General features: G+C 47.5%; 1 protein-coding gene across 1 annotated transcript in view; it reads left to right on the top strand.

Annotated features, from left to right (window-relative positions):
* Window positions 1-210: 210 nt before the first annotated feature.
* DSCAML1 (DS cell adhesion molecule like 1) overlaps window positions 211-27,110 on the top strand; it is a 347,817-nt gene continuing 320,917 nt past the window's right edge. Inside the window, exons 1-3 of the mRNA XM_045838761.1 lie at window positions 211-370; window positions 18,008-18,325; window positions 21,613-21,759. Of these exons, the coding sequence (XP_045694717.1) occupies window positions 325-370; window positions 18,008-18,325; window positions 21,613-21,759 (511 nt within the window). The 5' untranslated portion in view covers window positions 211-324. The remainder of the gene's footprint in view (window positions 371-18,007; window positions 18,326-21,612; window positions 21,760-27,110) is intronic.

Here is a 27,110-nt window from a genome sequence, read left to right as displayed (position 1 = left end):
GTATGGCCGGAGTCCCCGCCTCTGTGCCTGAGCTTTTGGGGCTGGGGTCTTTCTGGGCTCGGGTCTGGCGCAGCGCTCAGGCTCCGGGGTGCTGCGGGGGGGCGGGGGGGGGGCGGGGAGATCGGCCGCCTAGCCCAGCCCCGCGGATGACAGGAGCCGAGCCAGGGAGCCGAGGAGGGAGGAGCCGCCACCGAGCGCTCGGCTGAGGAGCAGATCGAGCGGGCGCGGAGTGCGGGCGGCTGCGAGCGCGCTGAGCGGAGGAGAGGCGCTGCCGCACGGCCGGCCACAGGACCACCTCCCCGGAGAATAGGGCTTCTTTATGGCATGTGGCTGGTAACTTTCCTCCTGCTCCTGGACTCTTTGCACAAAGGTGAGACCCGCGTGAGCCCAGGGCAGCGGAGGCGGTGGACCGGGGAGCGCGTGGCTGACAGCCAGGTGTGGCGGGGGTGGGGGGGGTGGGGGGAGGGTGCCTGGAGGGCTCCAGACGTCCGGGGGCAACGACCCCGGTGCCTGGCCCTGGGTAGGTCGCAGTGGGGACAAGGCCAGCACCCGGCGAAGGGCCAGGTGAGAATCCGCCCTGGACCGCTCCGCTAGACTACCACCCCTGACGTTTTGGTGTCGAGGTGGTGGTGCAGGAGCCCCTCATCTCGGGTTCCTTGAGGGGCTGCAGTTCTGCCCCAGACCCCTCCCCCAGCTTCTTGCCCGCTGCCTGCGGCTTGGTGGCACTGGGACCCCGGGGTGCCCTCCGAGCCCAGGGGTCCTCAGGCCGTGAGTGTCCACATGGGAGTCCTCGCTTAATCTGGCCTCGGACTGCCCGGTTTACTCCTTCTCTGCCACCGTGCGCCCCTCTGCCGCCCCTGCGTCGAACCGAAAGGCGCTCATTCGAGCCTTGGCTGGATGCAGGGCGGGGAGAGCTGGGGGTCCTGAGAGCTGGGTCCCCAAGGACTGGGGTCCCTCGGATAGCAAGTTTGTTCTCCAAACCCAGGGGTCGTTTTCCCCGAGCCCCACCTTACCTTCTGCCCCCACAGTAGCCCAGGCTTCGCGGCTCCGCCTTAGCTTGCTCAAGCAGCGCACCCCAAGGTGCAAGATTCTCCGCTTGGCACCTAGTCAGCCGGACCTGCGGACAGGTCCTCGGTCAGGAGTGGGTGTGGGGGCGTGTCGCTTTCCTCAGAGAGAAAGCGTTGCTAGGGGTGGGTCCAGGTGTCCGGCATGCCCAGACCTGCTGCTGGGGTGCTGCACACCTGATCCTCGCAATAACCGGCACTGAGAATTGTAAGGGGGCAGAAATTACCGATCAGAGTACCTGGGCACCAAGTCGGGACTAGGCTGTCCCTGGCGGTCCGGCTTCCAGGCTGTGGTAGAGGACGTGCCCCAGGGCGCGCAGACCGCGGGAGATGTGGTGGCCAAACTCGGCGCCCTTGCGCTGCGAAGCACACAGGCTGTACAGGCTCAGCGTTACCAGTTCAGCCCTCTAACTTTTCTCCTTCGCGCCCTGGGGGCGGTTTCTCCCCCCTTTGCCCAGGTGGCGGCCGGGGAGGAGTTACAACTCTTGACCCCTAGGCTACAGGGGAAGGACAATCAACAAAGGGTTGGTGCGTGGGAGGGGGTCTAGTCTCTCAGTGCAGTGTCCACGCCCCTGGGATCTGGAGCCCGCAACCTGCTGGAGCTTACTGCGGTATCCGATGGCTTTGGGGGAAGAGAGTAACCCTTATTTTATTTGCCAATACCGCCCGGTCGAAGCCAGACTGAAGGCCAAGATATTACTGGGGTTCGCCTAGAGGTCTGGTGAGCAGTGAGGGGTGAGTTTCTCAGACTCAGTGGGGCCACTGGCTGACACACCAAGTCTGGAATGGGTTGGTTAACCCCTTACCCCCTGCACAGCACCCTCTCATCTTACTTTAGGGCAGCAAGAAGGCTGCCTAACATTAACGTTCCCCTGACATCCTCCAATACACAACCCAGTCTCCCTCTTTCCAGGCTCTTCCTCTCTCCCTCCACCCCCGCAGGCTGGTTCGGCTTGCAGCTTTAATTACATTAATATTAAAAATACATAAGGTGAGGAGCGGCAGCTTTCTCTCTCACTAGTTCTCTCTCCACCCTCCACCCCTTTTCCGTTTCGTCTGGTGAGAAAGCACAGGCCAGGGCTGCCGCCACACACTTGCTCAGCTTTGTCCTCAACCTCCTCCCACACCCTATTTCTGGACACCTCTTCCAGAGCAGCCCATTCTCCAGGAGTGGAGGTCCCTTAGCAAAACCTGAAGGATTCTCCCCCTCTCCCTCCCAGAAGCTGGGCATTAATAAATGAAGCTCAAGTTATTTGATAGGGAGGGAGCAAGGGAGGTGGGGGTGCAGAAAGGCCCAGAAGACAACAGAAGAGCCTAGGGGTAAAATCCTTTCCAACTTGAGAAGAAAGTTGCCACTGTAGGTAGGTTGTTGGTAGGTTGGAGATGCCAGGTGAGGCAGTACCTAAGTGGCCTTTTGGTCTGCAGAGCCCTGGCGTTTCCACGGTTCAGCTGCTCCAGCAGCATCTGTGTTGGGCGCCAGGGCAACTGGCCAGACAGGGCTTTCTTTTCCTTAGTGCCTTAATTGGGTCTTAAGTGCCAGATTGGTCCCCAGGGCCTGTTCTGTTTGGGGTGGCATGGTGGTGGGGGTGGCAGAGGCGGCTGGAGGAAGATGTGATGTGGTGAGAGGAAGGGAGATGGGGTTTGGTGTATTTTTCTCTCCCGTTGCCAGTCACCCCCGCGGCACCACGGAAAATGTAAATGTGAATGTTCAAGCCTGTTACAGAAAACAATATCCTCCTGCAATAATTTGTACGTCCATCTGTGAGGAGCGGGAGGAGGCAGAGAGAGAGAGGAGGAGAAAACAAGATGAGATGGCTCATCCTCTGGATGGAATTTAGCAGTTATTGAATGTGTTTTAAGATTCTGTTATTTCCATTCCTCTTGAAATACCTTTTGTGTGTGTGTGTGTGTGTGTGTGTGTAAAGACTGAGCTCAGACTGATTCTCCAGAACTGAACTGGGAAGGTGTTTTAATAATCGGTTATCGAGTATCCAATAACTGCCTTATTATTGCCAAAACAAATCCAGGTTCAGGCAGCCAGATGAACCCCAGTGAGGCTCTCTCAGTGGTTACATCCAGCGTGCCAGCATCTGTGTTGCCTGCATTTGCATTTTTACTGTGTAAAAGAACAAGCTTCCCCGGCAGTAAAATTCCTGTTTTCTAAAAGCCAAAAGAATGGGTTACATTGATTTTTTTTTTCATTTCCCACCCCAGCCTTCAAATAGCGACTCATGGTTCTTCTCTTTTGAGAAGACCAAATTAAAAGGCTCCGTCAAACCATTAAGAAAATCTCTAATATTCTGTTCAGTGTCTAATTAAAAGAGGGGCAGTGGGGAGAATGGGTTTTGAATTTTGAAATGGCAAACACAATTTAGGGGAAGTGGTTGAAGGACCAGTAAGCATTGGGGTGGGGCAGGTGGGCAGAGAGGCTCTGGTTGCTAGAATTACATGGGAGAGAATGGAACTGCCATGATGCTCAACAAACCTTTCAGATGCTTCATATTCTGAGCATCAGAGTCAGCTGCCTTTAATATGTTTCTGCAGCAGAATGGGGAGCTCAATTAGGAACAAAAACCAAGTAAGCTGTTGACCCAAAGGCGGCAGCACTTGAGTTGGGCAGATCCCAGGAGAGGCTAGAGAGGCTTATTTTTTCTTAGATTGATGGATGGGGAGGAGGTGGGCAAGCAAACATGGGTTTGGCTCAGTGATGTTTTGCTAAAGAAATAAGCCCCCAAACAGATAGGCTGGGAGCTCCCAGACATAGGATTAGCATCTGTCCAGAGCATCTTATGGGCTCTTGGCCTTTGACAAAGAGGTGTAGACTGAAAGCCCTCACTTACCTTCTTCATGTCTTCAGGAATTCCATCCTTGTGACTTGCTTGGTCCCCTGCTAGACCTGGTGAAGGATGATTTTATTTATGGATGAGTTGAAGGGAGGGTGGATATTCAGATAGGGTTTTTTTTTGGGGGGGTCGGGGGGTACGGCTGCCAGGCTGTGAGATTCTTCTCCCCCACATGATCTCAGAGGAGGTGTTTCTTGAGAACATTTGAAGCAGTCAATTGGAAGAGCCCCCAGCTCCTGAAGTGCTATTTCAGCCCTTAGCATGGCATATACTAGTCAGCACTCAGGCACCTGAATGGGGTGAGCCACAGGTAGCAGATATTGTAGGGTGCCAGGAACCCAAGGGCAGGCCCTGGATTTGCACATAATTTATATTCAGATTCGCATGCTCACCTAGCCAGGCCAAGAGCTTCGCCCCTAGTGAGTAGTTTCTTGATCTCAGTAGCAGCCAGGCAGTGGCTTTTTCCTTGCAAGGAATGTGGGTGAGGCAGGAATGGGGAGAAGGACTGGTGTTTTTGTAGTGCATCTCTTGCCTCCAAGTTTTAGGCCTGTTGGGATGCACACTGAGTTCTTCATCTGGCCCAGCAGCCATGGAGCTTGCTGTTGGGGTGGGATGGGTGACAATGGGCAGAGTCACCAAAGGGAGACCAAACTTGGGGTGTGATTTTTCCCTCTTATGCTGTATAAAGAAGAAGGTGAAGAGAGGGGCACATTACTGTGGGAATAAAGCTACCATGAACCTTCTGGTGCTTAGGTCTGTCATCAGTAGACAGAGAAGCAGCCACTGAGGGGAAGGGGATATGAAGTAAGGCAAAATGTTCTTTTCCCCTCCTGGTTTCTCAGTGTCCAGCTTGGGAGGCAGTTGTGGTCTCTGAGAGACCAGGGGAAGAGCCCACTGTTGAGCCCACTCTAGCCACGTGTGGAATCCCAGCAGGGGTATGGGAAGGCAGGCACTGTGGTCATAGAGGGAAGTAGTGGTTGGGAGTAGTGTTTGAGGAGCAAACATTTCAGGGCCACTGGAGTATTCCTTGCCAGGGAGCCTGCTGGGATGCCTGCTGCAAGAATGTGGCCTCAGGAATGGGTTTGTCTGCATTTCCCTGGCCCTAAGCAAAACCCACCAGGCAGGTTCATGCAGTTCCAAGGCCTTCCTCAGTGTTTTTCAGCACATCTAATGATCCAGGAGCCCACAGAGCTTTCCAAGGATTTGGAGTGGAGCTTTAGGGAATGGCTGGAGGTAGAGAGAGGGAGGGCGGGTGGCAAAGCTCAAGCTCCCTCCCAGCAATTCTTTCAACCAGAGCATTTTATATATTGGAGTTGTGAAGAAAAAATAAAAAGGACTGAAACTTGCTGGTGTGGTGGCAATTTGGAGTCAAGGCAAAGCCTTCATTTATATCTTGGCTCGCACTTACTTGATATGTATGTAACTTTGGGATTCTCTAAGCATCACTTTCTCCAGCTATGAAATGGGATTAAACAAGATATGCATATGAAGTAGCCAGAGCACAGATGGTGCTCAATAAACATTAGACCTCTTCATTTTTTCTGCACTGCTCCCACCTTCTCCCTTCCCCACTCCAACCTCTGCCAAATAGATCCTCAGATCCTGTCTCGAGCTGTGGTATTGATGAGCCATTTTTGGCCAAGTCAACTGGCTTAGACTTTGTACCAATAAGAAAAACTGAAAAGTGACCAGGTCAGGGGACACCCAGGCTGGGTAGCCTGCAGGACTCATCCTCAGCAAGCAAGTTGAGACTGTGCAGGCACCTGGGTGTCCTTGGGGAATCCACCACAGTCCCCTTCCTGGTTGTGGCTGGTGGTAACAGTGGAAAAGTCAAGGGCAGAAGTTGGCTCCAGATTTGGATTTGAGGGTGCAGTGAAGTCCAGTTCCTTATCTGCCAAAGGAAATCTAGGATTGGTTGTTAAATCTCTACCATGATTTGGCAGTGTAAGAACTAATGCCATAAATCCTATGTAAATGGGCCACACAGGGTGGGCCCCCATAACTTGTAGCTGGATGGCTTTCTGTGTCTCTCCCTGCTGGGATGAGACTCGCTGTTTTTTAGGTAGTTTTGTATATAAAGAATACCATTGACAGCCCATGACCTTGGGTGTCCCTAGACTACTCCACCCTCCATGACACAGTCAGCAACAGAGAAGCAGCGAGTGATCCAGAGGTCAAATGCCGCTCATGGCAGTTTGTGGCCTGTGGGTTCTATGAGTATGGGGGAGGCTATGGGCACAACAGCCTGTGTGCCCTGTTTAACAGATGTTTTTCCAGTGCTGGTTTAGCATGAATAGTATTAGCTTTGACAACCACCCCTGCCATCCAGCTGCTACTCCCCTCATCCTTTCAGCCACCCTACCCCACTTCCCTGTGCCCTTGCTCTACATGGTGCTTGCACTGGCAGTTTCCAAGATCACCATCTTCATTAAGAACAAAGTTATTCAAATGCTAGTTGCATATCCATTAAACTGTGTGTGTGAATCAGAAGGAGCATTATCTGTGAAACTAGAAAACAAAGCTCAGCCTGTCTAATTTAGCCACATTACCTAAGAGTTTATATGCTTCTATTTATTTGTAAAAATGGGCAAATCACCCCTGTCCTGACTGTCCCACAGAGTGGTTGTTATTGCATAGGTGCAAGAAGGATGAGGGGCATACATTGTGTATCATGTGACAAAACTTTGTAAACTAAACAGGATAGCATATAAACCTACACATGTAAAAACCACATCAAAAATTAATTTCAGCCTTATAAATGCTCTGCTGAAACATGAGGTATAATTACTGTCATTTCATCATATAGAGAAAAGGAAAGTCTCAAAGCTGTGTGTGGCTAGCTCCCACTTTCAGAGTCCCCCACACATAAAATTTTTTAGTCTTTGCTTTTCATCAACCTGAGAACAGCCAATGAGGCACATGTAGGCTGGCAACAGGCTACTTGGAGCAGCCTTGGCTAATTCCTCTGTGGTCCCAGTGTCCAGTGAGAGTGGAAGAAGCTCCCTCCCTCAGTTCCCTTCCCAAATCCTCAAATTTGAGTTTCTCTATAGTCCTCTGGAACCCTCCATGAGGGTGATTCTCTCTGCAGAGAATCCACAGTCTTATGGGGAGATAAGTAGGTAGGTTTTGGGTCCTACTTTGTGTGACTTCCATTGAGGTTAGAGAAATTAATGGAATCCAGGTCCTAAGAACCCTGCTGAGTCAGGGCCATGGACACATTGCTTCTGGGGTGGCCTTTTAGAGCCATGGGGACTGGGGAGGGCAGAGGACCTGCCCTGGGTGTGTGAGAGATAGGAGACTTGTTTTGGGGTGACTGTCATTGGTAAAAGTCTTCCAGGTTGAAAGGCACCTTCAAGGACTTGGAGGTCATCCTCTAATCAGATGCCTTAGCCCCTCTGCAGCTTTCCCAGCAGCAGTGGTTCTCCCTCTGCTCCAGCCCTTCCAGACACAGGAAACTTCCTTTCTTTCAAAGCAGCTCACTTCTGGTCATATAGTTTTGGCTATTACAGACTTACCCTAGAGTCAGCCAAACCCTGTCTTGGTCTTGTGTTTTCTACTCGCTGGTCCTGGTTCCACCTTTTAGGCTGCATGGCTCTAGGTGAAGCCCCCTTCCACTTGATAACATTTGACTGCTTGTGGACAAATGTGCTGCCTGCCTGAGGCCTCTCCTCTAGGCACCCAGCATCCTGGTTCCTCTAATGCTCCCTCATAGTTGTTGTTTCATTTCTGCATGCTGTTTTTCCATTCTGGGGTTGCTGGCTCTGAAAGTGGAGTGGCCAAAATTGAAAGCAGTGAAGACAGAACACTGGCTAGCTATGTACCTGGGGTGAATTGCTCTACCTCTCTAGACCTCACTCTCTCCATTTGTAAATGTAAATGTAAATGTAAATGTAAATGTAAATGTAAATGTAAATTGTGAGTTATTTATACAAAATAATTTTTTAAGTCCTTCAAGCATTAACAATCTAAATCTAGGAATCTCTGGGGACAACTGTGCTGTCTGAGCCAACTCCCTAGAAAGACCTTTCTGGCCAGAAGGGGCTTTCCTTTGACAGGCCCTGTCTAGAAGGGGCTAGAAGATTACAGTCTATTTGACTGTCAGCTGTTGCTCATAATTTCTCTGGAGTCGATGATGAGGGGCCTTTTAGGTTGAAGGATGACTGATCCTTATTGGTTCTTATAGGTTTCTGGTTCCTGGTTACAGGAACTGTTTGTACTAAGAATCTTAAAAAAAAAAGAAAAAAAGAAAAAAGCATGTTTGTGATTGACAGAGGTGGAACACTTGGACACTGAAGCAGTGTTTCTCATGGGGGTAGGGTTGCCTTTCCAGGGGCATTTGGAAATTGGGGGTTGGGATACTATTTTGGTATCTAATGACTAAAGTAGGGAGCTACCAGCATTTAGTGGGCATGGGGGGATATACTAAGGATGAAATGTTTGATGTCTGGGACAGTCCCAAATAAATCAGAGTTTCCATGCCCCTAACTGCTCTCCTTTATCAGAGAACCCCCTTATTGTATGTTTGTGTCCTGGAGCCCAAGTCAAGAATGTAGTGTGCACATTGAGAAATGAGTCTGCAGTAAGGGATGCCTGGGTTGGCAATGCAGCTCTGCCTCCAATAGCTGTGCAACCCTAGGAAATTACTTGACCTCTCTAAGATCCTGTTTTCTTATCTGTAAAATGTGGTCTTATGCAGTAGCTACATTACAGGGGTTGTCATAAAGATCGAATGCACTGTAATGAAAGTAAAGGGCTTCTCACAGTGCCTGCCACAAAATAAAATGCTAAAAAGAAATGATGAGATTCAAATATGGAGCTTCCAGTCAAGATGGAGGCATGCCTCGCCTCCTCATGCAACCACAGACAGAATTACAAGTAAACCTCAAGACAAATAACATCCAAAACCATATGGAAGTCCAACAACCAAGGATTTAAAGAATCCACACTCATCCAGGTGAGTAGGAGGGCAGAGACAGGTAGACAGGTGAGGAGATGCAGTGTGGCTCTAAGAGGTGCTGGTGGTGAAACAAGCAGTCCCACATTCATGTGTGGTAGGTAAAATTGGGAGGATATCCCAATTGGATATTGAGCATTGAGCAATTTCAGCCCTGGGCCAGACTGCACAGTCAAGGGTACCAGCATCAGGAGGATAAATCCCCATAACTTCTGACTGTAAAAACCAGTGGGGGTTGGGGTGGCAGAAGAAACTGCTGGATGTTCAAGAGACTCAGCTTAAAGAGCCCACAAGGTCTTAGAATGTATGCACACCCACCCACTCTGGGATTCAGCTCTAGGATAATAGCTGGAAAGGCACCAATTGCAGATGGGGAGTGGGGGAAGTGACTGGAAGTGACTGGAAACGAGTACCAGGCAAACCTGAGGAAGTCAGGCAACAGCACTGTCCCCTCTCCAAACCCTTCCCCTACACAGAGCCACAAAGTGGTGAATTGTGTTGTCTTGCCCTGATGATTACCTACGGCTCTGCCCCACACAATTTACAGGTGCCTTTTCTGCAATAGGTCATACTACTAAGACAGGGAGTCAAAGCAACAAACACAGGGAGGCAGCCAAATTGAAGAGATAAAGAAATATGGCCCAAATGAAAGAACAGAACAAAATCCCAGAAAAAGAATTAAACAAAATGGAGATAACTAACTCTTCCAGATGCAGAGTTTAAAACACTGGTGATCAGGATGCTCAAAGAACTCATTGAGTATGGCAACAACTTAAGGGAAGAAATGAAGTTTATACTAAGTGAAATAAAGAAAAATTTACAGGGAACCAACAATGAAGAGGATGAAGCCAGACCCAAATCAATGATTTGGAACATAAAAAAGAAATAAACATTCAACCAGAAGAGCAAGAAGAAACAAGAATTTAAGAAAATAAGGATAGTATAAGAAGCCTCTGGTACATCTCTGAACATACCAACATCTGAATCATAGGGGTGCAAGAAGGAGAAGAGGAAGACCAAGACATTGAAAACTTATTTGATAAAATAATGGAGAACTTCGCCAATATGGGAAAGTAAATAGACTTCCAGGAAGTCCAGGAAGCTCAGAGAGTCCTAAAGAAGTTGGACCCAAAGAGGACCACACCAAGCACATCATAATTAAAATGCCAAAGGTTAAAGATAAAGGAGAGAATCTTAAAAGCAGCAAGAGAAAAGGAAACAGTTACCTACAAAGGAGTTCCCATTAGACTGTCAACTGATTTCTCAAAAGAAACTTTATAGGCAAGAAGGTACTGGCAAGAAATATTCAAAATGATGAAAAGCAAGGACCTATAGCCTAGATTACTCTATCCAGCAAAGCTATCATTTACAATAGAAGGGCAGATAAAGTGCTTCCCAGACAAGGTAAAGCTAAAGGAGTTCATCATCACCAAGCCATTGTTACATGAAATGATAAAGGGACTTACTTAAGAAAAATAAGATCAAAACTATGAACATTAAAATGGCAACAAATTCACAACAATCAACAACTGAATCTAAAAAAAACAAACTAAGCAAACAGCCAGAACAGGAACAGAATCATAGATATGGAAATCAGTTAGAGGGATATTAGCTGATATCAGGGATATCAGGAGGGGGAAGGGAAGAATTGAAGAAAAGGTGCAGGGATTAGGAAGCATAATTGTGTATGTACAAAATAGACAGGGGGATGTTGAGAACAGTACAGGAAATGGAGTAGTTGAAGAACTTATACGCATGGCCCATGGACATGAACTAAGGAGGGGGATTGATGGAGGGAAGCGGGTACCAGGCAGAGGGTGGTGAAGGGGTAAAAACTGGGCCAACTGTAATAGCATAATCAATAAAGTAGATTTAAAAAAAGAAATGGTGGGCATAGTCATGGTGAAAATAGTGCTAAAGCAAATAGTGGCAGACCAGGTTTGGGGGAAGCCATGAACAGAAGGCATGGGACTCAGCCCCTGCTGCTCTATCTTGTCCCAGGGAGAATACCAACTCTGATAGCCTATAAATGCTCTGATGCTGTCTGGGGAGACTTACCCTGGGTCTAGACTGTGATAGTCTCCAAGGTGCAAACACACAACAGGGGGTTTTCTGATGCTGTAACTAGACCCTGGCTTGCTGTTCTGGGTTTCGGGTGGACATAGTTGTTGAGCTGAGGTCCCTCTGGTTGATCCTTTTTGGACCCAGTTTTTTCAGTTGTGAGATAAGGACAATCAGAGTGAAGACAAATAATATACAGGATGGGACAAAAGTAGGTTTACAGTTATCCTTGTGGAAAATAATATGATAATAAATAATACAAGAATAAACTCTGTGTTTTTTGTACTTACAACTGTAAACCTACTTTTGTCCACCACTGTATCTGGCATGAAAGTCTTTGTGTGGAAATGCAGTGGAGTAATCACCTTGCAGATTAATCTAGGAAATCCTACCAGGCCACATCTGCATAAAAAACTCTGTGTGAATCCTGGATGTGGCTATTGCAATGTTTTGGTGTTGTTGATTATACTGCTATTATTTTGTTAACTTGATCACCAAATTAAGTTAATGTGGTGCTAATGTCCTCTCAGCCAAGCCCATGAGAACTGCCTACTGTTGGGAAAGGCGATACTGAAGTCCAATATGGCAAATCTATTTTTTTCTAAGGAGTGTTGCTCTGAGTGAAGGGTAAAAACTGGGCCAACTAGAGAACCACCTGAATCAGAATAGCTTCCTGACCCTATGACAGACTTGGTGAATCTGTTTTCTGGTGAGTCTGTGTTTTAAACGAGCTCTCCAGGTGGTTCGTATACATAGTAATGTTTGAGAACTACTGTCTTACATCATCATCATCATTATTATTATTATTGTAGGTGAAAGGTAAATATTTGTTATGGGATATTTACTTCACAAATACTTAGTGCTTGCCTGCTATAATGATAATACTTATAACAGCAAAAAGTATGTAAGTGGTACCAGGCACTTACTTATGCAAGAAACCATTATATGTATTAACTCATCCAACCTAACAAACATGATGTAGATACAGTCATCCCCATTTTATAGGTGGGGAAACTGAGGCATGGAGAGGTAATCTTGACTGAGGTTACACAGCTTGTAAGTGGCAGCACAAGGATTCAAACCTGAGAAGCCTGACACCACAGTCTGAGTGGTTAACCATTGTGCTAAGTGCCCAATGCTACACAGGACCAAGGGGATAGAGTGGTGACCCAGACAGTCAGCTCACAGTCCCGTGGGGAAGCCCTGACACCACTTTTCCTGCCACCCTGCTCCCCTGAAGACCCACTGCTGCCTTCCATTCACACTTGCTGTGTCCAGGCATGTATACCACTTTCAGGCTCTTATCTGCCAGGGGCAAGGATTATTACAGGGGCCCCAGAACTGGCAGATGCTCCTGGGTGAAGAGTTCAGTGAATGAGATGAGTAAATATTGTAAAGGAAGAGAACAAAATGACTCACCTCTTCTTGTGGTGAGGTTTTAATATTTCAGTCCCCTTGGGTTGTCATTTATAAAGATTGGAAGTGATTACGTAGAGATAATTTAGTGCACACCTGGGAGGAAGCCTCAGTTGGCCAGACACCTCCATCCTAACCCATGGAGATCCATGGGTGTTGAATACATGGGTGTCCAGTTTCCTTTGACGAAATAATCCTAATGGCCAGACGCAGAGGGAGAGCAAGTGAATTGATGCAATGGATATTTAAGTTTCAGTGGTGACCCTGGGGACAGCCCAAATGCTTGGGGGCAATTTCTGGTTTAAAAATATTGCTGTGCTATTTCTACACTTCTAATCTCCTAGCAATTTGGAGCCTGTTTTATGTAACATGGCATCGGGTGGTGCTCAGTGTTAAAGGCCAAAAAGATTAACTGGGTTTAAGTCCGGGCGTCTGTCACATCACAACCAAACCCGTAACTTCCATGTTCTCTTAAAAATCCACATCCCCCTTTCACTAGAAGAAGCTTTGCTGTTGATCTGAATGTTTCTCTTTATTTACAAAGTTTCCCCCCCTTCCCCCCAATCCTCTCTGTAAATGCATGATTCTGTCTGCAGAGGAAAGAAATGGCTAGAGGGATGGCTGGGATTTGAGTGGAAAGTAAGAGTTTCCTGTTCAAGGATTTGTTTTTCAAATTAGGACTTGCTTCCAGAGAAGAAGTGAAGGAGAAACCTCATCAAGACCAAAACTTTGAACCCTTCAGTATTGTGATGGAAAATACTCAGGCTTGGGAGCCAGACAGACCTTGATTAAATGTCAGCTCCGTCTCCATCTAGCTGTGTGATCTTGGAGAATTTCTCCCCAGGAGCCTTCTTTGCCTCATCCATAAATGAGGCTAATAGGGCCTACCTGTTCCTTTGTGTGAGGATTAAATGAGAAAATGCCCTCAAAGCACACAAGCCTCAGTGACTGCCACACAGTAGGTGCTCAATCAGTGCTAGTCTCCTTTAAGAACTCTGTACCTTTAGCCAGGGCAATAAGCCTTCAGGGAAATGGGTATATGGCCAAAATGAAGTTAGGCCTAGGGCAGTCACCCCTATTTTGGTGCAAGCCTTCCCACTGCCTCCCATCTCTGAGGGTCAAACCATCTGCTTTTCCTCTTCTCCCCAGTCCCACCCAGTGTTCCTGCCTGGAAGGTTTCTGTCATGCCCCCCAAACATGACACAACCATACCTGTCACTGAGCTGTTCTTTCTCTAGGAGTGCCTTCATTCAGATCTTCCATAAGCCCTGCCCTCCGTCCCAACCTGCTGCCCATTCCCTAAGTTTTTCAATGGCTGCTGAGTAACTTACCTTCCTCCTCCCAGTGGCTCTTCTTGTCTGAATCAGTACTCTGTCCTTCCTGCACACTGCCCTGGGCTGTGGGTTAACACTTTCCTGTACCCCATCTCCTTTATAAGCTCCTGGCAGGTGGGCCATTCTCCCTTGTCTTTGATGTCTTCCACCATACTTTGGGGCCTGCTGAGTACAGGGTTGGTGCTCCTTATTTCCTGAAGGAAAAAATCTTTCCTTGTCCCTGGGTCAGAAAGGACCAGGGAGAGGAGAGCACTGAAGTGCTAGAGAAGGCTGAGGTGAAGTAGGGGTGGGAAAGGTTTGAACTCTGCAGGGCTGCAGAATTCAAAGGAACTGTGCCCTGGCCACCATTTGCAATAAACTGAGGCACCCTGGACCATGGGGGGATTGCTGGGACAGGAATAGCAACCCCATCCCTTATATTCACAAGTCCTCATTATGGGGAGCCAAGTACTTTCACATTCTGTTTTACGTGTTGGGCAGCCCTGGGGGCACAGGTAAGATGCATTCCTCCCTCTTTTGACTTTGAGGCTCAGAAAGCCTAACTGGGCTTGCCTGAGGTTATACAGCAGGTCAGGGATGAACCCCAGGAGGGAAGATAGCTCTGTCAGACCCCTCCCCTTGGGAAGGGTCTGTCTGTTGTACCACACTTCCCTGCTACTCCCAAAGCTTGCTGAGACATGATCACTGCTCTGAAGACTCAAACAGGAGACTGAGAAGGAGGTGAAACCCCACCACAGAAGCCACACCAGACTCAATGAGGCCCTTGGACCCTTGTTACTCCCCTTCTATGGTGGGGTGACTGCACGTACCCATTGCTGCTGCAGCCACTCACTGGTGTCCTTGTGCTAACCTTCATCTTGGCATGTGGCAGAGACTTGAGGTGCTCAGTGCCTCAGTTTTCCCTTTTTGGATTTGCTTACTCCTTCCTCTTGCCATGCAGAGTGAGGCTAAATTAATGTTTATGAAAGGGCTTCTGCATTTTGGGCTGACACGTGCCTCGTGATGGTAAAATATGAGTCCGACATAAGTGCAAAATGCTATTGTTTTACACCTGTGGGTGATGTTTCATGATGGCAATGCACTGTCAGAGCTGTAAGCAGAAATGAATGGTTCATCTAATCCTCTCCAGCTTCCCCAGACTCAGAAGATAGCAGTTCATGTCCCAGGGTTGAAGAAATATGAGGCTTCTTTCCTTTTGCTATAAATCTGCCCTTTCATCAGCCCTGACAGGTGGCTGGACAATCCCAGTCAATTCATCAATTAAATCTACTTATTTGTAGTTGCTGAGGATCCCATGTCCTTGGCTCTGGCATGATCTGAGGCCCTGAGTGCAGGAGAGCTGCTGCCACTGTGGTCAGTACTTCTGACCACAGTGCATGGGAGGTGGGGAGGCCTGGGAATGAGCCTATCTCAACAGGCAGGGAGGGTGGAGCAGATTTCTGGCCAGGTAGAATCTGTGTTTGGGGTAGGGTGGGATGGAAGAAATATTGGAGAGGGTAACCCAGCATGGATTTTGTGGTTTGGGTTGGCTTCAGAGTGGTTCATACAATAGAGCAGTTTCATCCCCAGGCTCTGAAAGTGAGGCGTATTTGGGTCTGGTCCCAGATATGGCACTTACACTCTGTGTTACTTTGAGTAAGTTAGTTACCTTTGTCTTAATTTCCTTAGCTGTAAAATGTAAATATAACTGTAATATCCCCTAGGAAGTTATGCAGATGTGAAATCTATGGTGGCTATTATTATTGCAGGTTGTATAATCATTACTGGGGCTATATCATACTTATCCTTAAATATTTTCTTTCTTTTTTTGTTTTCTTTTTTTTTTACTTTTAAAAACAATTAATCTTTATTGTACTTTTTCCCATTACCATTTAGTCCCCTCTTACCCTCTTATACTCCCCTCTTACCCTGTCCTTTGAATTAGACAATTCCTGAATTCCTCTTTATCAGGAATCTTTCTGGGCTTCCTAAATCCATTTGTCAGACACAGGGTAAAGTCTTTCCATTCCTTGATGGATTTTGGCTCCCAATATCCATAAAGCTGCCATGGTGAGGGTGTCTGATTACCTAGGTTGTCTCAGGAAGCTGGCAGGACCCCAGAGTGATGGGCCTTGTACCCGCAGGGTAAGTGTCGTCTGAAATGTCAAGTCTAACAGGGGCCCCTCCCAGGAGAAGTATATGTGTGTGTGTATGTGTGTAGTTGTATTAATTCTGTTCCTGAGCAGTTGAATATGGAAGTGGGTAGCCAGGTGATGTTTGAGGAAGGTGCAAGTCCCTTCTGTATTACTGTGGTGGTTACAATGATCTAATGGTTAAGAAGTCAGACTATGGGCTCTGAATTGTCTGCATCTGCATCCCAAAGCCCTTGCTTACTGGTTGTGTGATTTTGGGTGAGTTGCTTTGATCTCTCAGTGCCTCAGTTTCCTCACCTTTAATCTGAAATAAAAATAATGCCTACTTCATAAGGTTGTTGGGAGGATTAAAAGATGTCATATAAGTAAAGTGCTTACAACAGTGCCTGGCACATAGAAGATACTTAACAAATATTTGTTGAATGAATCTTGATAAGGAAGTCTTCTCAGAAGGTGAGCAGGCTGGGGGAAGGGGAACCTGGTAAATGTGGATCCTAAGAGGAGATTTCCTAAGCCTCAGTCTTCTTATCAGTGAAATGGTGTCATTTCACTATCTTGGAGAATATTCCGGTCATTATGAGTTGGGCATCCTCTGAGCTTCTGAGGGTCTCCAGGTGGGCCACTGTCCTCTTCTGAAGAGCAGCACTGCTCAACTGCCAAAACCCGGACTGTCACGGGGGAGGCAGTGTGAGGAGGAGGATGGGAAGGAAATGCTGTTGCTTCGCCCCAGCAGTCTTTCAGCCACTAAGGGTTCAGTTTCTGGTGGGAACAGCAAATGCCTTTGCTGCTGAGAGGATGCCCCTGACACTGCAGCAAGGAGCCCACAAGTGTATTTTCCAGCATCGCTGCTAATGGCTTCATCGTGCTTTTTATGAGATGATGGGAATTGCTCTGACCAATGAGGCTTAATGGCCTTCCTCAACGAGCTGCCTGGTATATTCTCCCTGGAGGCTCAGCTCAGAGTTAAGCCAAGAATATTAATACAGTCCAGATGTGGGCCCTCCCCTCCCCATAAAGTTGTAGAAATTGAGGTCAAGTTGGGTCCCTTGCAATGTTCTTTAAACAAGCAGCAGAGTGGTTTGTTTGCTCCTTGATCTTCCTGGTGGAGAGGAAGTGGCTTCCAGCGGGAGACCTGAGACCAGGCTCTCCCTTCCTCTTAATTTGCCTCTACTTGTTCAGAGCTGGTTCCTTAGTAGGGAAGGAGGACCTGTGAAGGGAGGGCCTGTGCTGAGATGAGGGTTATAGACGGCCGTCCTCCCTATGAGGCGGCCCTGTTGTTGTCAGGTATCTAGAATCGTGAGCATGTTCTCCCTGTGACTGAGTGCTGTGATGACATGTCAGAGATGCATGGAGTCTTGCAGCCTTGTCTATCCTCTCCCCATTTTACAAACTAAGGATAAGACCGTCAGAGAGGGGGAGTTCCACAGTCAGTCATGTCAGGGTCAGGGGTGGGTCTCTTGCTCTCCAGCTCAAATTTACCCACCCACAGGGGTCCTCATTCAGCCCTCTGGGGCTATACATTTCCAAAACTGACATCCAGAGGTGGAAGACAGCTCTCAAGGTCTCCCAGAGTCTTCTACCTTCCAGGCAAACATTCCTGCTTCCTTTAGCCATTGCTCTTAGGACGTGGTCTTAGACCTTTTACCTTTCAGCTATGGTATGAGAGAAAATGCTCTAAGACCCTCTTTAGGAGCAATGGCTTCTAATTTAAATTCTGCAGCATATTAGCTGTGTCACCTCAGGCAAATCACATAACTATTCTCAGCCTATAAAATAAAATGATTAAAAAAAAAGAAGTGATGACATCTCCTCTCAGGATTGTACACATAAACTGAGATGTCAGCGATAGGTGTGAACCTGCCTGTGTATGGTAGCTGTTCAATAAATATTTATTGTCTAAGCAATGACTTCAGACCCTTCAACATAGCACAGTGGTGGCCCTTTCTCTCCATGGACTAGGCTTTGCATGGAAGATGAGATGTTTTAACTTTTGCCATTACTGTGCCAGGCTGGAAGCCTCTGGAGGGCAGGAACTGCTTTTTACTTTCCTTTGCCAGTGCCTGGTGTATAGTCAGCACTCAGTAAGTGCATACTGAATGGTTGGTGTTTGACCCTTATATGAATGTGGGCTTTACATGCCTCCCGGCTCGGAGGCTATTATTAGAGTGCCACTAACGGAGCTCTCCCCTTGTCTCCCCTGCAGCCCGCCCTGAAGATGTCGGCACCAGCCTCTACTTTGTAAATGACTCCTTGCAGCAGGTGACCTTTTCCAGCTCCGTGGGGGTGGTGGTGCCCTGCCCAGCCGCGGGCTCCCCCAGCGCAGCCCTTCGATGGTACCTAGCCACCGGGGACGACATCTATGACGTGCCGCACATCCGGCACGTCCACGCCAACGGGACGCTGCAACTCTACCCCTTCTCCCCTTCCGCCTTCAATAGCTTTATCCACGACAATGACTACTTCTGCACGGCGGAGAACGCTGCCGGCAAGATCCGGAGCCCCAACATCCGCGTCAAAGCAGGTAAGGGATCCACCGCCTGCTCCCCTGCTGAGGAACTCAGTCTGAAGGGCTGATGTAGGGCAGGCAGCATCCATCATTCTGAAGATTTTCGTGTAACGTTCTGATGGGTGGGAGTTGGGTCTTGAACACAGTCAGTCCCTTAAGGAAAGATTTATTCTTTGGAATCTTAGCTCTGCCACTTACTGTGTGTCCTTAGGCTGAGAACACATCTTTCTGAGTCTCAGTTTCCTCATCCTCAAAGGTTTATACCAGTTCATCACCACATGCGGTCATTAAATGAGATAGCAGTCATTTAAATTAAGTGCTCATTTCAGTGTTTGACTCATGGGAAACACTGAGTTTCTTTTTTTTCTTAAAAAAAAACCTTTTTATTGAAATAGAGTATTTAGAGAAGAACATTTATTATACATATAGCAGCTTGATGAATTTTCACAAAATTTAACTAATATGCAGTTCAACATACACAATATCAATACCTCAGATGACCCTCCTATGCTTTTTCTATCATCATTCCTGTAGGGGAAACCACAGTCCTGACTTCTAACATGATTGATGTAAATGGAGTTCTGCAGTGTGTTTTCTTTTGAATCTTTTGCTCATTCTTATGTTTGTGGGATTGATCCCTACTGCTTTGCATAGGTAAAGATCACTCATTCTTTGCTATACAGCCGTCTGTTGTTTGACTGTACTGACTTTATCTGTTCCATTGCTGATGGACATCCGATTATAATATATCTCATGTGAACAGGCATTTAGGTAAAATTCATGATGAAGACCTTTAACAGTGAAGGAGTTTGGTCTTTGGAAGAGTTAATGGAGTCAATGAAGTGAGGGCTTCTCAGATGGCCCCTTTAAAGAAAACAGAAAGCCTCATTTCTTTGAGTTAGGTCTGAAGGCACGAAACAGCTTAGCTCAGCTCAGCTTAACTGGGGTGTCATGCTGTGCTGGCACATCATCATCAGTTGTGAAGTGCGCCTGAACAGTGAAAAAGCACTGAAATTGGGACAGGATTTTCTTAGGAGAGCTTTTTGGGTGGGAGAGGACAGGTGGAATTCTAGCCAGCCCACTGCATTGGCACCAGGCCTGGGACACACCATCTTTCCTGGCAGAGGAAAGTGAGCTCTGGAGAACGCTCCCAACCCACATGCCTAGTGACAGATCCTGCAAGGTCTCTGACTTCCTGGGTCTTTCTGGCTCAAGAGTGCCTCTCATGAGTACAAGTTTCCAAGTAGCTGGGAACCCATGTGTATAGGGAATGTGAAGGGATAAGAGTTCTTAGTTAAAGAACTGATCTTCATCCTATTTGTTTGGGGGGAGAGAGTGAGCTGTTAGAACCCTAGCCCATGCTCAGACCATCAGCCATGGGGCTTCCCATAAAATCGCTTTTCAGGAATAGGTCCTTTGCTCAGCTCCCCTAATAAAAATACCAGGTACCTGGCTGGGAGTGCTAAGGCCAGGATTTGGAGCCCAGTTTTGGCCTCCACAGGCTAAGAGGAAGTGATGTCATGTTTTCTATTACATACCCTTCATTGGGTTAGGATGGAGTTTTCACAACAATCCTTTAAAGTGTTTCTTACAAGTGAGGGGACTGAAACAGGGGACAAGTGAGGTTAAGACATTTGCCCAAGGGCACATAGCCAGATGTAGCTATAGTGACACACAACATTGTTGTTGTGCCTTCCTGGTACCAGGCCTTCTACATGCTGCTATTATTATTATTATTATTATTATTATTAATTTCCTTTACCAGATGAGGAAGCTGAGGCTCCTAAAAGGTAACTAGTTCTTGCCCAGGGCACACAGCTACTCAGAGGTGGAGGGGGCAGAGCCTGCTTATTTGATGCTTTAACCACTGGCCTCTGCTGGCTCCCTTGATCTGTCCTGAATGGCGTGCGCCCACACCCTAGCCCTTTCCCCTCTTCTCCTCTTCTTCCCTCAGCCTCAGCTTCCCTTAGTCTCCTCTCTGTGTTCCCACATCTGCAGACAGTGCCATGCCCAAACCTACAGAAGAGTGGCGGTTTTCTGTAGAAGAGTGGGTTTCACCCACAAAGCCAGCTGGCAGTGCCTTCCTCCACCCCTCTCTTCCACCTCAACTGTATTTCTTCCCATCACAGCCACAAAACAGAGATGGGAAAGAATGAAGACTTGGGGAGGGCTGGACAGGGCCGGTGACTGGAAACATAACCAATTAAGAGGCTTTTGATGGAGCCAGAAGGGCTGCAGGTGCATAGCCAGGGCCCTGAGTGTCACCCTGGCAACCATGGCAGGGAAAGCAGGAGGGCACACTGCCCAGGTGCCTGCTGAGGGACAAGGTCAGTAGGTAGTAGGGCTCTGGATACTCCAGCTGTACTTGGCAGAGGAGTGGTGGAAGGATGGAGTGAGCCCCTGGGGGAGGCCAAGCAGAAGAGGGCAAAGGGAGGGCAAGCCAGGCCCCCTAGCCCTACCCCAAAGGCTGGGTTTCATGGGACCTGACGCATAGAGTGGTGGCAGGTAATAGCATCCCACAAAACAGCCCTGGGACCCAAGCAGTAGCCTCCACTGCACTGTGGAAGAGGGACGCTTCTGAAAGCAAGGGCAAGTCTGGGGTTCAGGTGTAGGCAGTGTTAAGAGTGAAGAGAAAGCCAGAAAGCTTTGTTTTGGAGGATCCTGGAGATTATCTGTGTCTCTGCATTCTACATTTTCAGAAACAAAGATAGTTATAAGTATTCTCTCTAGTAAAACCACCAAACCCTCCAGTTCTGCTTCTATACACCATTTTCTTCAACTGCTTTTCACACTGAGTGGTACAAAAATCTGTTGTTAGATCATGCGTCAATTTTTATTTTGGCAATCTGTGATCACTGTGCCCAAGATTCTTGCCACCTGGGCTCAGGGATAATGTAGGAAATCAAGTTTGGTCTCCTTAGATGAATTCTAGCCTATTTCCTTATTGCTCAAACATCCCCTTGTTGAATATGATCACACTTGCAGGGTTACGTGCTGCCCTCTGTGTCTTCCAATTTCTTAGAGTTTGTTACTACCCACCAAACTTGGAAAGGTTAGACGCTGAATTTATGACCTGTGAAGGAAGGCTGGTTATTTCAGAGGGAGAGTGGGCTCCTCAGCAGAGCAGGAGTAAGACCATGGCAGGGACTTCAGGGCTGGGTAAGTAGGAGGTGGGAGAAGAGGTGATGGATGCTGAGGCCTTGGGGTCCTGAGGGGGTTGAGGTGGCTTTCTTGGGTGCCTCACCATGTCACAATTGAGCCTTGTGACACTGTCTTCTTCCCTGCCCCCCATCTCTCTGCAGTTTTCAGGGAACCCTACACCGTCCGGGTGGAGGATCAAAGGTCAATGCGTGGAAACATGGCTGTCTTCAAGTGCCTCATCCCCTCTTCAGTGCAGGAATATGTTAGTGTTGTGTCCTGGGAGAAGGACACTGTCTCCATCATCCCAGGTAAGAAAGAACTGTGGCGCCATGGGATGCAGAGGTGCTGGGTCAGGAAAGTGAGAAAGTAGAGGTGCTGAGTTCATTGTGTGGAACTCACTGAGATCATGAGGTTGGTTCTGGTGAGCAGTTTGTTATTGCTCTGGTGATGCTTTGGCAGGAAAAAAATGTCTTTGATCTCAGCTCAGTACATCTTTGTGTAGGGTGGTGAAAGCCCACTGGCCAGCAGCCTCTGCTGGGTGTGTGACATTCCTCAAAGCAGTGTGGTCTCCCTCCTTCCTAACTCCTGGGTCTTTTCTAGTCCTTGCTCCTATGGATTGGAGTCAAGGCTGGAAGCACCTTATCTGTGCATAGTTGTGGGGAGAGTAGGATAATAGACTGGTTTGTGGGCCATGTTTGTCATTAATTTTTTTCAGGACAACATGAGACTTTTTTTCATGAGTTAGCTAAAGACTCCATCAGAATTCTAGCTGGACTCACTCCTTGCCTGCATTGGGAGAAGAGGCTAATCATGTTGTAGATTCACCTTGTTAGAGCTGCTGTGATTGTGAGCCCTTCATTATTGGTCCCTTTTTCCTATTCAGGGCTGTTCCTTCAACAGGAAAATAGGTCTAGAAATCCCAAGACAGGACCTCAAGTCCTCAAGATTCCTCCAGGCCTCCAGTTGTGAAACTGTGGTTTTCCACTTTGTTCCAGCATATTTCCCTTCATCCTGGCACATTGCAGAGGCTCTGCTACCGTTTCTTTCTTTCTCTACCAAGGACCTTGGTTTTCCTTTCTGTAAAATAGAGGAACTTGACCTGATGTTCTCTGGGTGCCCTTTCAGCATTGATGTCCCATCATAGTCATATGAAATGATTTGTAGTTGCTCCAGGTTATCAGGTTAGTTGGGGAAGACAGACTTCATGGAACCTGTAAAGCAGGGGTTCTTAATCCTGTGACACACTGGAAACCACAGTGAACTCTTTATTTGTTTGTATATTTATTTATTTTCAAGTTTCAAGTATCCATCAATCAGTGTAAACCCCAGCACAGTATAGCAAGATGTGTATACGGTGAGTTCTTTTCGATCCACCAGTGTGTGGGCCAAGCCCCCTGTCAGGGCGCCATGTCTAGGAGTGGAACCCAGACCCCAGCAATTGTGAAGCTCCTCCAGTGTTTCCAGTGTATAGCTAGAACTAATGCCTAGGCACATTTATAGCTATAGTAGTGGGATACTTTTGAGATGTTAGTTTGTGTTTTGCTCATGGCACTTTTTCCTTCTCTTACTTCCAAGCAGATGGTCAGGCCATTACTTTCTCCTGGCCTCAGAACTTGTAGTGGGACAGGAATCTGAAGCTTCTTGAAGACAGCTAGCTGCTCTTCCTGCTTTTTGTAAACTATAGTGAATAGAAAGGTTAGGATGGGTATGCTGGTTGGGGAGGAGAGCCTCACTTCTAACAGCAGCAAACACACAGGAGACACATGAACACCAGAGAGAAAGATGGTGCTGTAGAAAATAGTTGCACCCCACTGGGATGGCTATGTATGACTCTACAGCGTCTGGGACTAAGAGGCTAGGGTTCTTGTGTCTAAATAAGCATGAGGTACATAGCCCAAGAGCCAAATGGATCTGCAGGCAGGGACAATGGGCTGGTGAGGGCCAGAGAGACCCTGGACACTGCCACCTCTCTGGGGGAAGCCCCAGTAATGATGGAGACTGAATGTCCTGACTATCCAATAGAGTAAGATTGAAAGTGATTCAAAGCACATAAAGAACTGTGGTGACTCTTTATGGATTAAGAGTTATATTCATTAAAGTAATCATAATAAGAAAGAGAAGGAGAAAAGAAGAAGGTGAAGGGGGAGGGGGTTGGGAGGAGGAGAAGAAATTTTGAGTGCTTATTATACGCCAGGCGCTGGGCTAAGAAACTTTCATGCATGATCTGATTTTATCCTTACAAAATGTCCGTAAGTGTATTTTCCCCCTCTACTTCATGAAAGAGGAAACTGAGGCTCAAAGAAGTAAAGTAACTTCTTCTGGGTCACAATCTAGTAGCATGGCTGGGCTTGAACGCAGGTCTGTTTTCTCAGCCTGTGTACTTATCTCGCCATAGAACTGCCTCCTGGTACCTGCACTCATGTAGCCAGCAAAGTATTACATTGGAGGCTTCTCTGATGCAGGTGATGAGGCCCTTGGGCTCCTAAAGGGGAAAGAAAATCAGTGGTGGTTTTTAGTAAAGGCTTTTTGAAACTGAGTTGAGTGGAATGATTAAATATCTAGAATCTAGAACCAGACTGCCTGGGCTTGAAACTCACTCCATCGCTTACCAGCTGGGCAAATATTTACCTCCTTGGAGCCTCAGTTTCCCCAACTATAATAAAATGAGATGACAATTAACCACCTGTAGGGTTCAATTAAGAATGAAATGAGTCTATGGCTATACCACCCTGAATGCGCCCAATCGCATCCGATCTTGGAAGAATGAAATGAGTTTATGTATGTGAAATGGCACATAGAATGGGCTGTAGCTATGATGATTAATAGTAGGTCAAAGGGAGCGTTCTCCTCTGTGCTACTGTTTCCTGCTGTGGTGTATTTTCATGTAATAGGGTTTATGTTTCCAACTAGTAGATGGAGCTTCCGGAGGGTGGAAACTGAATTGTTTTGTCCATACTCTCTGGTTTCTAGTGCACCACCTAGTACACTAAGGGCAAATGCTCACTAAGTGTTCAGCGAATGCATGGTTGCATGGTTGGGAGAGTACTGAAGGATACAGGAACAGTGTAGACAGAGGCATTGAAATAACAATGAGAAGTGAGCATGGGGTAGTAAGCAGCCCAGCTCAGAGAAGGGAGAACTAAAGTTAACTTAGCTCCTGTGCTTAGGAGCTGGAGGCAGTGAGCTTCCCCCCAGTGGCCCTTGTAGCTGGTGCTTCAGGGCTGTCTTTCATGTCAGGACTGGGCTAGTGGTCCCAAAGGGCATAATTATCAGGGAAGTGGGCTTGATGCTAATCTGCAGGGCTCTGTTAAACTTTGGTTCTGTAGGACCCTTTTCTTCCCTTTAGCTTTGGAGAATTTTCCTCCCCTACCCACCCCTCCAGCCCCATCCATTACCATTCCAGATCTCTCCACAGAACATTTTAGATCCAGGGACAGACTTCCCAAAGCACATGAATTCATCTAACACCCTCCCAGAGGAATCCATGACAACCAGAGAGTGGAGTTTTGCTTTGTCCAGGCTCTGTAGCTGAGGGTCTAGAACTTGGGCCCACATGTGGCATACTTTAGTTTTGGAAATGCAAATTCTTTATTGATTTTTGTTCCATAAAATAGGATTCTCTGCCATCCATACTCACACTGTACCAAGTGTGTGCCTGATTGTGTTGAGTGGGAGGTTGAAGGCAGCCACCATGGGGGCAGATCTAATGATTAGGTTGCCTTGAGGTTAAGGAAGGACCTGGAGCCCTGGTTACATCTCTTCCCAGGGCTTCTCGAGCAGGAAGAATGGTGTCCACTTTGATCTCTCAATAAGTAGGGCTGGGCTCAGATTCTTCACCAAGCACAGGGCCACCAGGAGCAGGTGCTAGAGAACAGGAGGAGGGACAGAGGTTGATATGGGCCAAGCAAGCCCCAAGAGACATCTCTTCTGGCAGAGTAAGGGGTGGGTACAGGCCCCTGTGAATGAAGGGCCTGGCCTTCAATGGTTTTTCTCTGAAGGGCTTTTTGGAAGGAATTAGAGGCTTGGGGCCTAAAAAAGCTCTGTAAGTTGGGAATTTGCTCACAGGTTAGCCTTCCCAGCTGCCCACAGTTGGGAGGGGCAGGTAAACTCTGGGAGCTGGTCCCTGAAACTCTAAGCTGATTTTTTGGCTGTGCTTTCCCCAGGGTTTGTAGAGGCTAGAGAGACCTCCCCAAAGTGCTACCTTTCCCTAGAGCTACTTAATACACCTGCCCCTTTCTGCACCCCATTTCCTCTCTCCCAAGCTGGTCATCTTCCTTCTATCAGGCTATTTAAAGATGTGTGGGAAAAAGCATACACAGGGCCTTTCACCTGTGATCAGGCAGACTCCTACCCCTTCCTTCTATCCCAGGGACTTGGTCTTGAGGTGAACTGGCTCTTTTGAGCAGGTGGCATGGGGGTAATAGGGCAAAGGGCTATGCACGAACATAAAATTAAGGCCTCCAGTGAGGCCAAGATGTGGTTTAATTCCCCATCTGCATGATCACCATTACCATGCAAGTTATTAGATATAAAGATAAATCCAGCCCTGTTTCTAATAGCTTTTATTTCCACCAGACCGGAGTAGATCCATGTGGCTCCTATGGGAGTTTCTTGGTGTGCTCTTCACCAGCATCCTGACTGGCTGTCTTGGCCCCAGAGGAGAGTTTTGGATCCAGCTCAGATGCAGGCCAGATGTATTTGCTGTTGTTCTGGAAGTTAGGTCTGGATCAGCTCCCTTGTCTATGGGAATGGGGCTCTTGAATGCTTGCTTGTCATCATGCCTTGGCTGGACTGGGCACACTGTGTATTGGGGAGGAGAGGAGCAGGGAGGAGAGGGGTCTTTTTTCACAAGGAAGCTGCTCCCTGACCACAGCCCACCTGTGCTCACGGTGAGAGTCAATGAACCCACCACCCTACTTCTACCTCTCTAATTTTCCTCAGAGTTCCAAGTTGTTTGTGGGTTTTTGTACCTCTTTTCATTTGGTCCTTCTGTCTCCTCTGCCTGGTCTGCACAAGTTCTCTCCTCTGCTATGGATACCCAGCTCCTCTTTTGCCTTTTAAACTAGATTCGCACGTGTCCTCCTCCATGGGGCCTTATATAACCTGAGGCAGAACTTCTCAGTCCTCTGGTTTTATTCCTGGAGCATTTATTTCATTTTGTCTTATGTCGTAGGTGATGTTTCTGTTTGCTGCAGGAGGGGCAACAACCTTGTGCTTTACATCTCTTTACCCCAGGGTCCTCATAGCACCTGCCACAGTGCAAAAACAACAAGATTAACGATAATCTGTCATTTATTGAGACCTCTTTTGTGTTAGACATTTTATATGTATTTTATCTCTAATTCTCACAATATTCTCACAATAACTCTTTTTTTTAAGAATTTTATTTATTTATTTTCAGAGAGGGATGGGAGGGAGAAAGAGAGAGAGAGAGAAACATCAATGTGCGGTTGCTGGGGGTCATGGCCTGCAACCCAGGCATGTACCCTGACTGGGAATCGAAAATGAGACACTTTGGTTCGCAGCCCGTGCTCAATCCACTGAGCTACACCAGCCAGGGCCTCACAATAATTCTTTAAGAGAGATAACATATTTTTTGTTTTGTTGGTTCCTCCCTGACCACCCCAATTTTTATAAATGACAACAGTGAGGTCCAGGG

This window comes from Phyllostomus hastatus, unplaced genomic scaffold, assembly GCF_019186645.2.
Source record: "Phyllostomus hastatus isolate PE091 unplaced genomic scaffold, TTU_PhHast_1.1 phas_contig_113, whole genome shotgun sequence".
Lineage (NCBI taxonomy): Eukaryota > Metazoa > Chordata > Mammalia > Chiroptera > Phyllostomidae > Phyllostomus > Phyllostomus hastatus.
The sequence above is the reverse complement of the archived record's forward strand: the minus strand, read 5'-3'. Positions and strand labels throughout refer to the sequence as shown.